Genomic DNA, 15,477 nt, shown 5'->3' with positions numbered 1-15,477 from the left:
GGAAATGATAGCTGGCTTGTATAGTGGTATCAGATTCCATTTAAGTCCTGCGTGAGGAAATTCTTAGTCTGCTTAACAAAAAAAACCTATATATAAACCTCAGACATGAGGTATGTTTTCTTTAATTCAACTCAATGCTGTACAGTTCAGTTGACAAGCGCTGTCCTCAGAGGTTCTCTCTGTTTGTGTACCTCTCATCGTCTCTTGGGGGTTAGAATTACGAGAACAGGAAAGCAGGCAAGCGAGCAGGAGGGCAAAAGGGGCAGTGGGGGTTTCCATAGCGGGGGGGGGGGGGGGGGGGGGGTGAGTGAGTGAGAGAGAAAGACAGACAGAATAGAAAGACAGACAAAGGAGAGAGAGGGGGGGGGATATAAAAAAATTTTCTTGTTCTGCTTGTGGTGGACACACTGACGTAAAGAGGAAAGAACAAAGTGGTTAGAGAGAACGACAGAAGAGACCGTGACGACACATGAGAGATGCAAAGCGTAGCTGAGAAGAGAGGAATGCAAATTCAAAGCTAGACGAGGTCAAATTTGGAAAGACAGGTGAGAAAAATAAAGCAAATATATATCAATAAAAACGTCCGGATTTCCAGGAACAACTTTTAGGGACTACGTTTCAAAAGAACTACTAGTCGCTTTGGAAGAAGGAGGTAATAAGCAAGAGCAGGTGCTGTGAAGACAACCAGCCAACAGCCCAGCTATGAGTAAATCCTGCACTCCTAACCAGTCTGAGGAACAATGCTGTGATCACTGCCCAAAAGGTAAGAAATAACTAAGACATAACCATGCTTTATCAAGCTCAACTGCATCCAACAGAAATAAAAGTTGGTTTGTTGATCTGAGGTCTTTGCCGAAGCAGGAAGTGCTGTAGCTTCAACAGAAAGCCCTTAAAGCTTAAAGCTTTCAGCTCAGAACTGCATGTATAAACAGGCTGAAATACATGTGGCTTAATTTGCTATTGTAAAGAAAGTTCCTTCCTGTTTCTTCCATAGGACAGTATGTTTTGGGTCACTGTACCAGATCCACACCCACAAAGTGTGAGACGTGTGTTCATGAAACCTATACGGCTGACAGTAACTACTTGACTAAGTGTCTGGCTTGCACGCAGTGCCATTTGGGTAAGTTAAGCGAAGTCACATTCTTAAATACAGCAACATGCAGTACACATAAAGGTGCCACGAAGGGTACTTTGAGCAACACCATAGAACAACCACTTCTGTTTGTAATAAGAGATGAAGTGCGAGTAGGGCACGAACTAACACAGAGGCATGATTTTGGTCATCTCATATTCTCATAGCATATTTTTTTAACCACAAAAGTAACTTTTTTTTTCCATCAGAAATATGTTTTGATCAGTTATTATAGAAGTAAGACCAATATTACTTTAAACCTCCTGTTAGAAACTATGATACGGCATCATTTTGAGGCATATAACTAACCCACAGTGAGGGCTAGCTTCGATGTAAAACAGTGTTACAACAAAACCTCCAAAATAGACAAGAAGAAACAGCCATGTAAAATAGCAACTTTACCGGAAAAGAGAAAAATCTTAATGTTTAATGAATATCGATGTAATATAATTTTGGAGCATTTTAATCTATTCAAGAAGAACTGCAAATGTTTTATGTGACAGCAATATATATATATATATATATATATATATATATATATATATATATATATATATATATATATATATATATATACATACATACATACATACATATTTGATCATGCTGTTATATTCTGTGGCCAAAAATAAATGAATCTGTGAGTTGGACACAGTGCATACGCTTTTTTCAGTAATCATATTCATTTTGATAGATATTTTTATGTATTTAGGTTGGAAAACTCAGTTGAGTCAAACAACATAGAATCCCACTGATCAGTTTTACAGACTGTTACAACTGCCCCTCCATCTACTACAATTATAAGCTGTTCATAAAGAGTAGGCTCTTAAAAATAAAGGCACTACAAAGGGTTCTGCCAAAGCAGAAGAACCACTTTTGGTTCCATGAAGAACCATAATTGTAAAAGGGATGCTAAGAGATTCTATTGTCCTGGTAAACCAAAACATCGCTCAATTAATGGTTAATTGGTCTATAAACTGTGTAAACAGTTGGTGAATAAGGCGTTTTGTTACTGTTATCATTTATAGCAGCTTATTAATAATAAAATGCTTTATCAAAAGGCAAAGATAGACATTTGTTCCTGCTCTTTCCATTTGACTGTGTCTCACAACATATGTGTGTGTGTCTGTCTGTCTTTCTGTGTCTGTTCAATTAGAAAACCAGCATGAGGTAAAGTCCTGTCAACCACACAGTGACCGAAAGTGTGAGTGTAATGATGGCTATTACTGTAAAAGTTATTCTGATGGTCATTGCGATCATTGTCATCAAGTCACCGTCTGCCCACCAGGGAAAGGAGTGTCTGCCAAACGTGAGTCTCTCTTTCTCTCTCACACACACACACACACACACACACACACACACACACACACACACACACACACACTCACACACTCACACACACTTTCATACTACGACAGTTAATACATAATAAACTGTTTACACAGTTTATAGACAATATAGTCACTGTCCTGAAAACACATACATCTCCATTTTTATACACTTTTGACTATTAGAATTTGAAAGTTTAAGTTTCATGATAAATAGACCAACAGAAACGCTCTACATTTGGAATCAATTTTACTTTGACTTACATTGAAAGTTAAGATGTTTTTTCCTTCCTTTTACCGTGATGTGTTCTACTGATATTAAATATACACTACATGTCCAAAAGTATCCAGACAACCAACGTCTCTTTTGAAATCAAGGGTATTTATAGGTTTGCCCTCTGTCTAGTTATGTCCCTCTGTCTAGTTTCTTGTCATTGGACATAGTGACCTTAGGCTCATATGCTGCTATTACAAAATGTCCAAATCCATGGTCAGTGCTTTTTTATAGGTTAGACAAATGGTCCAATCGAATACTTTTCCATAAAAGTCAGGATATTTTTGGCCAAACACACACACACACACACACCAAATTACACACTGTATTCTGACTCCACTTTCCTAGAGATGATGTCTGATTATTCATCTGATGACTATTTCAAATGCTAAGCCAGAACCACCACACACACACCTTCAGCTTCTCCCACTCAGCTCTGTTCTTGCTCAGATCAGCAGCTTTCCTGTGAAATTTTTCCTCTCTTTGAAACTTCAACCTCAAAGTGTGAACCAACTAAAATGCTCACACTTTAGTTAAACCTGGTCCGATAAACTGTAACTGTGTGACAGAATAATTCATACAAATTGATACTTTTATTATTTTGAACCACACCACATATTCACCACATAGTTTGACACCCAAACCCAGACACCTACTATAAAGCCTCAAGCTCCTGGAGAAGTTGATGCAGGGGGGTGCAATGACCCAGTGTGTGCCCTTTTGGCACACATCAGCTCAAACAAGAACTCATTTTGTCACCAGCAACATATTTCTCCTAGGTTTAGAGTGTTTATTAATATTAAAAAGTGCACTGGACCTCATGTGCATTAAAAATCATATGTGCTCTATTTAAAAAGTCCACACATCATCTTAAAAGTAAAATAAAAATGTAAGTAAAATGAATTAAATGGCAATTACATTCACTCATACATTAGCAAGGACTAATAGATTCTATCTACTGATTCATGGCCTTTACTGATAATCGCTGATAAATTAATATGTGGTTCCAGCCCTGCACCTCAATTTCTCACTCTAGTTTCTATATAACTTAGTTTCACTGTAGTTACATAATAATTCATAATAGTTACAGTCATATGCATACAGTTACAGTCAGTCATAACGTTAGGACACTTCAGTTCAATGACGTGTTTTTTTGATTTTTGAATTGAAAATAAGTAAATAAATTCTCCAGGAAATCAACTTGAAGAAATAATTTTACTGCAGAAGTTCTGTTCATCTGGTGAATATTGGATATTGCCATGACCTTTGTACACACCACAATGTATATTTTGCATTTCCCGTTAAATGTAACAATACTTGTGCATTAAAACGTGCAGAGATTTGTTATCTGTAGAGAAACTGTTCACTCACTTTCACCTAGAAAATCAACAATACTATCATTTGTCCAAGAAAAGATCAAACCTAACATAGGATCATGGTTCTAAAACTGTATTTACAGAATAATACACAAAGCCACTTGACAAAATATTGGGTAATTAAATAATTCAAAAAATACAAATTGAATACTAACCAAGTTAAACAGTCTATATGTTGGCTGTCAGTCTTATAATAGGTGGAATAAGTTCATATTCACGAGGTCAGAACTAATTGTGGCATATTAAACAATAAGCTGTAAGAGTGTAAATCCTCGGGTCTAAGGGTCTTTTAAGCTGAATTCATGAGAATAAAATGTGGTGTCTTTCTCTTAGCCACCAGCAGCAGAGACACCGTCTGCAAGCCCTGCGCAACAGGAACCTTCAGCAGTGTGGCGGACTACAGTACATCCTGCCACAATCACACAAAGTGAGTGCCACTGCCTCATACACATGACTAATACACACTTCCACAGAATTACGAGCAGACGTTGAAGATAATGATGGCCAGGCAGGACATGTAGCCTCCATTCTGAAACCAGCACATGCAAAACAAGCTCACATTCTCTTTTAACCCTTTTGTGAATCTACATTTGGCCTTTGTATAAAAAAGTTTGTGTACAATAATATAATAATTATTGTATTTTAGTTATTATAACGATCATTGCAAAAACCTTGAATCCCCACCAACTTTTCAGGAGAAACAAAACATTCTTTAAAGTTTTAATGGAAGTCAATGTAAAAATGATCTTATTTCAAGTCACTTTGGAGCATTTCCATTAGTCCATTCATCAATAAATGTTGAACTAATTTTACATTAGTTCAACATTTATTGATGAATGGACTAATGGAAATGCTCCAAAGTGACTTGAAATAAGATCATTTTTACATTGCCAGATTTACATTCTGAAACAATGTAAGCAATTACATTACCTTACCCTAACACATATTTGACCTTGTTTTAATAGAAGTCAATGTAAAAATTATCTTATTTCAAGTCACTTTGGAGCATTTCCATTAGTCCATTCATCAATAAATGTTGAACTAATGTAGAGAGAGCATGTGTCAGATTTACATTCTGCCAAAAGTGAAGTAAACAGCAAAGAAAGTTAAAGAATAAGGATCCAGACACAAAAGAAAGCCCATCACTTGGAATCTCTCAATAATACTAGAAAATTAAGCTTTTCTCAGCTGCAGTTTTGATGTTCAGCATGCCACTGATTTTAAGCAGTTGAAAATGTTCAGTTGCACTGTTTAATCTGTTTAATTATAACTTGCCTGTCTAATGTTTTCAAAATGTTTGATAACGATAAAGAAAAGTCAATTAAAATCCTACTGCCTCTTACTGGGGAATTCACCGTGATATTCATCTAAGTGGTATTTTTTGCGGTATTTTTTATGAATCACCAACAACATATGCAAAGGAGGGAAAATATGTGCCAGTGCATATTATGAGTTTGGTCCATTAACTCTTCCTCACAATCAAATCATAATAAAACACAAACTTTTCTACTTACAAAAAATGTACTGTGGTATTTCTCTGTGGAGTTTTTGGAGCATAGATTGGCCGTTAAGGCTTTTTTTTATGAATGTTAGGCCATCATTAGTTTTGTGCCCAACAGAATGTGTCTTATTTCCTAAATTTTTCTATATATGTGCTTTTTCATAACCTCAAAATTAAGAAAAACATTTATAAATGAATAACCTTACAATTGCCTCACACTTGTTTTAGACTATAAAAGTCAGCCTATACAATGATTGATTTGATGTGAATAATAGTTGATTTCCACTAAAAATGTCCTGCATCATTTATGTCTTAAGGAAATAATTAATCAATAAAGTATTTAATTAATATTTAAAAACTTTTTCTTATGAACTTTTAAGTGTTTCTCTCAATGTTTTCTTAAGAAAGATTTTGTGAATCTGGCCCCAGGATCTCTAAGCTCTTACTTACACATTCTTTCTTTTTCCTTCGTAGTTGTGAGGCGCTCGGCCGTCATTTGAAGACACCTGGCTCGGACACAACAGATGCTGTGTGTGGGGATTTTGTCCATAGTGAGTCAAGTGAGTCAACTAAACTCCTCACCTAAAACAAAACATCTCAGTCAGAGCAGTAGCTTTGAATGCATTCATGCGTACACACACACGTACACACTTTTGCTGTACGCTTATGGTCTGGTGAGCCTAGCGTGGCAACAGAAACATCTCAAATGTAGTCAGTCACCCAAGACATGGTCAAAAAGAAACAGAAAATAACAAATCAGATTTTTCAGTAGTATAAACAGTAGCGTAGATTATACAGAAACCACAGGAGGAACTATTTATAGATTATTGACAAAAATCACCAAAACACCAAGACAGTTGTACTGCTCAGGTGCGCAACATATTCTTAATCATAATATAATAAGTGTGGTAATATTAATAGTAATTATTAAATTACTAAACGTGGTGATATTAATAGTGGTAGATAGTTAAGAGTCCATTTAGGTTTTAACAGGGATAAAAATCTCCATTACAGGTCAGCTACATTAGCCTCATAGCGTCAGTGCAAAACCAAACAAGCAAACTAACTAAGCCGACCCTCTCCACTGAATAGGTTTCAGGTGTTTTTGTGTGTACAGGTCTTCACTCATTCACTCATTACAGTGTCCGTAAGTTGCTAAGTTATCTAGAGTGCACTGTTCAACCGTGACCATTAGAGCCAGGACTTCAGCTCAATTAATGTAAACAATTCTCATGTAAGCAATTACATTACCTTACCCTAACACATATTTGACCTTGTATATACAGGTTTTGCAGTGATGCTTTCACTACAGTGTCCTGGAACAGAGCTGCTGCTGTTTAATAGTTTGCTGCTAATAATTCACTGAATTATGTTTAGGCTATGGCTTGAATGTGCAGTCAGTGACTTATCTAAGAGTTCCAGAAGACCTAGAGTGAGGCTATTTTTTAAAAACCATCCACTGGAACTCAAAACATGATTGGTCGAATCTCTGTCAGTGGCTAATTATGTTAGTAGCAAGTCTGACGCATTAGCCATTCAGTTCAGCTCTAATCATTCCTAATCATTAGGACAGCTCAGCCTGCTGTATCTACCCAAATACCTTGAGTGTACTGATTTCCAAATGGACAGTTTTCCATTTCCTGATGTGTAATAGGGAAAATAATCAAATCAAATTTATTTGTATAGAGCTTTTTACAACTGGTGTTGTCAGATAGCAGCTTTACACAATCAGTAATTAGTAAAAGACAAGAAATCAACAACATAAGAAGACATGAAAAATCTAAGAGCCCCAGTGAGCAAGGAAAAACTCCTTGAGGGCTGGAAGAAGAAACATTGGGAGGAACCAAGACTCACAAAGGGGGGCCCATCCTTCACTGGTCAGAACTATTTATAGAATATTAACAAAAGTCACCAAACCACCAAGACCGTTCAGGTGCTCAGGTGTGCAACATATTCTTAATCATAATATAATAATCATGAGTACAAATTACAAATCCCAATTATAGGTGGTGTGCAGGAGCAAGAAACATCAATTTTCACATAATGCCGCTTTAAGACAGTGAAAAGTTTTTACTGGAAGCAAAATGGTTACTCAGTTCTGTGAGAAAAATTAGAGCATTGCTGCAATACAACAAGAATGATGATTCTATTGAATACCTTAATATTAATGGCATTTCGACAGACGTTCCTACCCAGAGGGAATTTATGCTACAAAGGCATCCCGTTGTAGTACAAGGACTCTTTTTATATGCCACTACACTATGTCTACTAGACTACACCAGTTAAACTGGAACTAAAATAAGAGACATTCATGTTTTAGTTCCTCAAAGACCTAGAAGTCTCTGTGGGTTCCTCTCTGCTTGAATAGGACTGAGAATGTGTCGATACATAATAAGTTTAAAGTTGTTAAGTGGGAGATTCAATGTGTGAATAATAAACACTGTGAATAAATCGTATTAGCATGCTACACTCAAAATCACGCTCTGTGTGTGAATCACAATAAGTAATGTGAGTCACAAGGGCCAGCACACACCTCCATCATAGAAGTTCTTGTTGCTGGGATATAGTGCAGTGCAGTCACAAATTAAACATGTATTAAAAGTATATACTCTCCAAACTCTCTGAACAGTTAGGATAGCATTCTTCGTGTAGTTTATTTTCTGTGTGTAAGTTATGATTTTGTAGTGGTGATTTGGCCTTTTTTTGTTACAGATTGTCCCTGGGTGATTTCTACTGCGCTATGTGTGGGGCTAATCGTGACAATACTCATCTCCTTAATTATTATACTTCTTTACTGGAGGGCTAAGCGCAAATCCCAACAAACAGGTAAGCCAACCATTTCACTTTATTATTATTTCTAATATAGAAAACAATTGAACCCACAAAAGCAATTACTGTCACAATCACACGTTCAAATACACTATATGGCCAAATGTTTGTGGACAGCCCTTCTAATGATTGCATTCCGCGACTGTATGAAATGAAATATCTTCTTCAATCTCATTTTCATCTAAAGTTACAGATAACTTCATTTCCATTCTCATTCACACCCACTGTAGTGTGTGACTACTAACATGTGGGTTCAAATAAAACATATAGGTTCATAGGTTCTTCATTGACAGAAGTAAAAAAGGTCACTACATCCGAATACACAAGCCTTGACACATGCACTGAAACACACCCACAGGAGCTGATGCATACTCTCACACTGTACCCACACACATTACAAAACAAGGAAGCAGCAGGTTGTGCTACCATGGAAGAACATTCAGCAGCATTCAGCATTACACAGTTCCAAATTAGGCTTCTTATGCATCATTAGATTGAATCCCTTTCTGTTTAAATACATTTTGCCTGTCTGCTACAGCAGACACCTTGTCTGAGTCAGTCAGTCCTGAACAGGCATTGTAAACTGTTGGACGTAACCCACAATTGTACGGTAAATCTTTAAAACACTTGTATTTACCTAATAATTCAATTCTAATATTGAATTTGATTTTATCGCCAAATAATTTAGAATTAGCTTTGAAAATACACTGAATATACAAATGTGACTTAAGGAGCTTTTTACAAAGTACTGAAATTAAGACAAATAACAAATACTCAGTTTTTAGCAGCACAGCGCATTAATGCATCCCTCCACAGTAAGCAATGTGTTGAGCAGATGCAGCAATGCCGCTAGATGGTGTAGATATGATACAGGATGTGGACAGCAACGGTGACATAAGAGACCCAGAGACAAACAATCTCCCTATTTCTCTCTTTCTCTCGCTTATAAAGCAGAAAACTGGGTGTACATAAACATGACAAACCACATCCTTCTATCGAAACATTTGTTCACACACGATACAGAGAACAAATAAGCATAGTGATGTATGCATACAGAAAAAGTTATGTGACAGAAATGGACTCAATTGCATGTACAATTGGCCTCTACCGGTCACTCAGTCAAAACATTTACTTTCTCTGGATAAACGACCCCTGATTCAAGGAAAGCAGTGAAAATGAAGACTAAATTCCAAGAGATGAGAGAGTTGCACAAGGAAACGGAAAAGGCTACAAAATAATATCCAAGTGTTCGGGTATCCCAGGGAGCACAATTGTGAGGAACAAAGGCTGCACCATTCCACCCGGACAATGCCCAGACAAGGCAGCCCCTCAAAATTCAGAATGTGTCAGAGCAAGAAGGGAACTGTAAGGTGGACAGAGAGAGAAATACAATAACTTTAAAAGAGATGCAGAGTTCAGTAACCGAGACTGGTGTGAAGGTGCCCCAGTCAAAGATAATAGGTATGGTAGGGTGACTGGGAAAAGCCATTGCTGAAGACAAAACACATCAAGCATCAGCTTGACCCACATAAAATGTGGTTTTGTAGTCAGATGAGGCACAAATGGTTGCCAAAACCCTAACCCTACCCATTCTTCAACAAACACCAGCATAACATTATAGCAGTGGCGTGGCAGCATCAAATTGTGGGGATGCTTTTTAAAAGGTTTTCTTAATGTGTGACTTCACAATCTGTGTGTGTGTGTGTGTGTGTGTGTGTGTGTGTGTGTGTGTGTGTTTAGTGTGTTCTCAGAATTATGGTCCCCCAGTGCTGCCTCCAGATATCATTAAGCACCCAAACAGCCCTGAACTGAAGACACTTTTTGATAAAGGTAAGCTGCTTTTCTGTATTCACAAGAGGTCATACATTAATACAGTATGCCCCACATTCAGGGCCTTTTCTAGCTATGATCCATGTATACAGTCACAGGCCACAAGGACCCCCTCTGAGTAGTAGTATCTTTTTTTTATTTGATATAATGTGATTATACAGAATGAGGTCCCAGTAGTAGGATTTTGCTTATGGCCCCTAAATGTTTACAAATAGCAGCTAAACCTAACCTTAATCTTAACCTCACTAACCAACAAATATTGCAGATTAGCCTTTTTTAGCTTTTGCTCTGTGCTTCATTCTACTACATTTCTGCCTTTACAATATACTACAAGTAACCCCCCCTGGCCACACACACACAGGCAAATTCTGCTTACTGAAAATGTTGTCTGTATGTGTTTCCAGCTCTGTGCTTGCTGGCTGTGCATACAGGCTGCTATTCTGAGACAATGGGGAAGGCATAAAACTTCCAGACAGTTAAAAAGCAGAAGGTGTTTTTAAGTACAGCCAGTGTTCGCATGTATCTGATGTTCATTGGAATCTGATGCTTTTGTACGCAATACAAATCTGATGTCCTGGTTTTGTCAGCAGAATTTTCAAACACAAGATGATATGATAACGAACATTGACCTTTTTTATTTTTTATTAAACATGGACAGCACAAGCATCTCCTCACTAGGAGACTAAAATCTGATTTTAAAAGTCAGATTTTTTATTTTAACATTTCGTGATGAATAGACCCATTGGAAATAGTCCAAAACCAAACATTATACAAGATATTGTTTCGGAGGTATGAGGTTAAGACAGCACTGATATGAATTTGTGCACCTTGATAACTATCTGAACTGACGCCGCTGAAGCCCACAGTGAAGTGTGCTGAAAGCAGGGTTTCAGAATGAGTGGGACTGATCGAAAGTGTTACAGTGTGTACTGACGTCAGCGATGATGTACAGGCCGAGTTAGATGAGCTCAATAAGGGCTGCGAGTGTGTACAGGGGAGGAGTCTACAGCCACAAATGCAAATACAGTAACTCTAACTGTTGCCTCCACACACAGCTCACCCACACTCCCCTAAAGCTTTTTGAAGACAACCTCATACGTGGGCTTGATGAAAACCAGACAGGCTACAAAAGCAAAATTAAACTCGTGCATTCTGATGATTCAGCTCAGGTTATTTCCCAGTGCATATCATCAAAATATGAAATGCACTAGTCTTTGTAAATGACTGGCTAGTATAGATTATTTTGAATAAGAATTTAATTCAGTTCCATGCAAGTCTGAAAACCTCAATTCAGACTTGCCTACACGTTTCAAATGTTAACTTTAAATTATGTTCAAATAAACAAACAAACAAAAAAAGGTTGAGTTTTTCTTTTCTTTTCTTTCTTTCTATTAGGCTGTGAGAGTGTTCCATCCATAATTCAATTCAGTACTCATGATCTAAACTGAGAACTGAAACTTGAGAATACTGGATGAAACTGAACTGTGCATTATTGCTTATGCTTCATTCCCAGAGGACTACACTTTCACACATCACAGTAAATCTAGGACTTAGACAATCAACATTTGATTCAATTCAATACTGTGGAGTCCCCATATAACACAAACAACAAAAATGAGGAGTGCCTCAATATGTGCCTTGTAGGTGTAGTGGTGCCCCAAAGGCATAAGGCTACTTTGTTAATTCACAACTACAGTTGTGTAAGTTACAGTTTGTAAGTTACAGTTTGTTCCACACATCTAATAAGCTTACATTTATACACTACAGTTTGTGGCAACTACATCAGGGGTGACCCCTGAGGTCGTTGCTACAACCAGTAGTGTATAAATGTAAGCTTATCACATGTGTTTCTGCACACATACCCTACAACCACAATGATACACCATCCTTGTCCAATCACCATGATCACATGATTTAAAATAAAATGGATAAAAAGGCAGAATGTCACTAAAACAACTGTGATCATTTTTTTTCAGTCGTTTCACTGCAAACAGAAGTGAGAATAAAGAAAGGAAATGTACCATGTACCATGATGGTCTGGTAAAAATACACATAGCATTACAATCCTAATGTGTGTTCATGTGTTAAAGTTAAAAATGAAATGTTTCATTATGTGCACAGCTTACATTCACAATTTCAAATGTTAGAAATGAAAGGTTCTTTGAAATAAATGTTTTTCATTGCCCGTTGCACAACCTGCTTACAAAATAACAAAAAAAAAAAAAAAAAAAATCACAACCCGTAGAACCCTAGAAGGTCCAGTAATTTCATTGTGCGTTCATAGCATAAACTCCACCTTCTCTGTTATAAACTGCATCCAGATGGCTTTGTGGAATTTTTGCCATTTTGACACTCAGATGAGAGGTCACATCACTATTTTTGCCTCATAAACATTTAAAAGGTTTAAAGCAGCAGTATGCAAGAATTGCAAAAAATATATATTTTTGGCTCTTGGGCTCCCCTCTACAGTCAGGAAGTGTAATTCACTTTTACTCAACTGCAGTAAATACAAATTTCGCTCCGAGCTCCTCATCATGGACATGTGGTAAACATGCATTTGTTGACAAGCTGAGAGATAAACACATTTGACTCGAATGACCCTGCATTACGCAGTTCTTGCAAAGGTTTTTGTGTACGCTCCACTAAAGTTGACAGAGACATCATTCTCACTATCACAAAGTACCATCAAGGGTACCATAAACATGATTTTGAAGCAAAATGTTGTATGTGATAATGCTGCATCAAGGTAAATTCTACAAATATGACAGATCCTTGTAAAGACCTAACAGAAAAAGAACCCAAAAACAACTCATGGGAAGTGGTAAGACAATGACAGGTTCTTTGGTAGTGAAATGACTCTGACTTTCTTATGCTTCGATACAGTTCTGCTTCTTTTCTAGTGTAGCAAACTAGACAGTTCTGCCTTTACTCACTTACTCACTGCAGCATTCTGTGAAACAGAAGTGTGTTTAACAGAGTTGAGGCTGTGAAGTCATATACATTACAGTAAATCTTAGTAGTGATTTGTGCTCTTCACTAAAATGGAATATGAATTATTTGGGAGTGTGACTTCCTTTAATCTATGTGGTAATTCATTTGAGGCCAAAATGATGAAAACTAGGAATATTACTTCAGAACAGCCAGTCTTTCAGTTCTACAATTTGTGTTAGGTGTCATAAAAATAGCTCCAAAAGCTCAGAGTGTAACAGTGATGGGGATTTGCACATCTTCAGGTCTGAAACATTTGATTTACGCCATGCTCTTATTTGTAATCGGGTAGAATCCTTGTGCAGACAAACAGAATCACATTTTAGTCCCATTCTAGCATGTTCATGCCTAAACATACTCATCAGAACCACATCTCCTGAGAATCTGCGCCCCTTATTCCCCAGCAGGAACATCATCAAAAGCTGCACTACAGCAACCTGAGAACAACCAGAGATCAGAACTAATAACAATCACACCAGAACTGACACCACTGCCATGCAACTCATGGTTTCTCTTCTGTGATTTACTGTTTGACTTTCAGATGAAATCCTCTTCAACACGGATGACTGCTGTCTGGAGTGTGACGGGGTTGATGGAATTACCATGACAACGATGACTGCATCAGAAAAATACGGCCACACAGTCAGTTGTGATCAATATGGGGGGTTCACCACTTGTGAGCCGTCCATGTTTCAATCTGAACCGCAGGAAGACGAGTGGCCTGGCGTCTGAAGATATTTTTTTTTCATATGAAGCAGTTTAACATAATTAATATCACATCTAAATCTGTCAGTCTTATATGAACACCTGGCTTTCAGCAATATGTCATTCCGCTCATTAATTTTATTTCTGTACAATAAAACTTTTTTTGTAAATAACTTCTTTCTCAGTTCTTATGGAGCTTGTCCGTGCAACTTACTAAGCCAAGATGGGTTGAAAAGCATTGAACATAATTGTTTTCATTAACCAGTCAAACATTAAAGAAGTTAAAGATTTGTGTGCATCAATTAGACTGAGCAGAGCAGTGAGATGTACCATCTGCACTAATAAAATCACTTTCAATTTGGCATCTTTGAAATGTAGTCTTGGGTGCTTTTACTCATGGCCACCAGTACCTAAGAGTTTACTGCAGTTGCATTTACTGGGTGCATCTTTTATTTAACAGTTTTATATCAATAAAATGTAGAAAAAAAAACGAGTTCAATTTCTGTAAGATAGCATTTCATCAGTATCATCAGAAAAGTACAAAATGCAGACACTTACATGTCACTTCAGGACTTTATCCAGTGTACCGGCCTTTCTCATAAGCTTTATACACATTGGGCTAGTTTAGAGGGAGATAGTGACTGACTGTGGCCTAAAAATCTCTGAACAGTGAGGTAAACACACGAGTTATAGAACCAGTAGACCTAATATTCCAACAGCTCCAAAACTGTTAAAACCTGCCGGACACACCGGGATGACTGAACACTTTGTAACAGTAGCTTTAAAAAAAAAAAAAGAAAGAAAAGAAACTCCTACAACCTAGGTCCACTCAAAGCCATCCCCTTCAAGGGTCACAACATCTTAACCACAGCAGTGTCCTCTAAAATATCATCCTGCTATATAAACTGCATCAGGCAAGAAGCACTATGTGATGCTCACCTGTTCTTTTTCTCTTAACCAGTCTAGTATAAAACCAGCAATGTTTATGCAAAAAGATATTTGCATGTCTCCAAAAGTATGGCTCTAATTTCCAGTGGAGGCTTTGGGGGTGACATTTCATTTTCCCATTTTTCCACAAGCCCTGTCAATATGAATATTCATGAGTAATATGAGATTATCATAGATTCATTTCAAATCTTTTTTAAACGTTTCTGTTTACTCACAGTTTTCTGCTAGCTTGTTTTAAGAAAGATTTAAGTGGTTAATCAGTCCTGTGTGTTCAGGCCAGGCATATACTGGACTCAACAACAAAGCCTACTTTAGGCCTGGCATAGCACGGTCATCAGGTGCCTTTATTTAACTGTGTGATTTTTCTATAAGCTTTTTAGATCTAATTAATGTCCACAGTGATCAGTGGTGGAAGGAACAGGGGTGTTTTGTGCTGCACGTCCAATCAAACTGAGAAGTGCAAAGCAATGTCTATGACTGAAAATGTTATGATGAAAGGGCGCAATCTTGTATCATGACAGAACCCCATTTAACCTTACAACGGTCATTTCTAATGACACAGAGCT

At 37.3% G+C, this 15,477-nt stretch overlaps 1 protein-coding gene across 1 annotated transcript; it reads left to right on the top strand.

The window, feature by feature from the left end:
* The first annotated feature begins 323 nt into the window (after window positions 1–323).
* LOC140556254 (tumor necrosis factor receptor superfamily member 1B) lies at window positions 324–14,136 on the top strand. The gene is made up of 8 exons (XM_072679936.1): window positions 324–763; window positions 995–1,120; window positions 2,289–2,441; window positions 4,444–4,537; window positions 6,086–6,171; window positions 8,324–8,437; window positions 10,181–10,270; window positions 13,800–14,136. Exons 1-8 carry the CDS (start codon window positions 703–705, stop codon window positions 13,988–13,990), a joined length of 915 nt encoding a protein of 304 aa, XP_072536037.1. The 5' UTR covers window positions 324–702; the 3' UTR covers window positions 13,991–14,136.
* Window positions 14,137–15,477: the final 1,341 nt, after the last annotated feature.

The sequence above is a fragment of the Salminus brasiliensis genome, chromosome 5 (genome assembly GCF_030463535.1).
Source record: "Salminus brasiliensis chromosome 5, fSalBra1.hap2, whole genome shotgun sequence".
Lineage (NCBI taxonomy): Eukaryota > Metazoa > Chordata > Actinopteri > Characiformes > Bryconidae > Salminus > Salminus brasiliensis.
This window is presented reverse-complemented; position numbering and strand designations above follow the sequence as displayed.

Coding starts and splice junctions, on each gene's coding strand:
- LOC140556254 (XM_072679936.1), top strand. CDS start 703: ATGAGTAAATCCTGCACTCCTAACCAGTCTGAGGAACAATGCTGTGAT. Junction 764..994: donor CTGTGATCACTGCCCAAAAG/GTAAGAAATAAC, acceptor TTTCTTCCATAG/GACAGTATGTTTTGGGTCAC. Junction 8,438..10,180: donor GCGCAAATCCCAACAAACAG/GTAAGCCAACCA, acceptor GTGTGTGTTTAG/TGTGTTCTCAGAATTATGGT.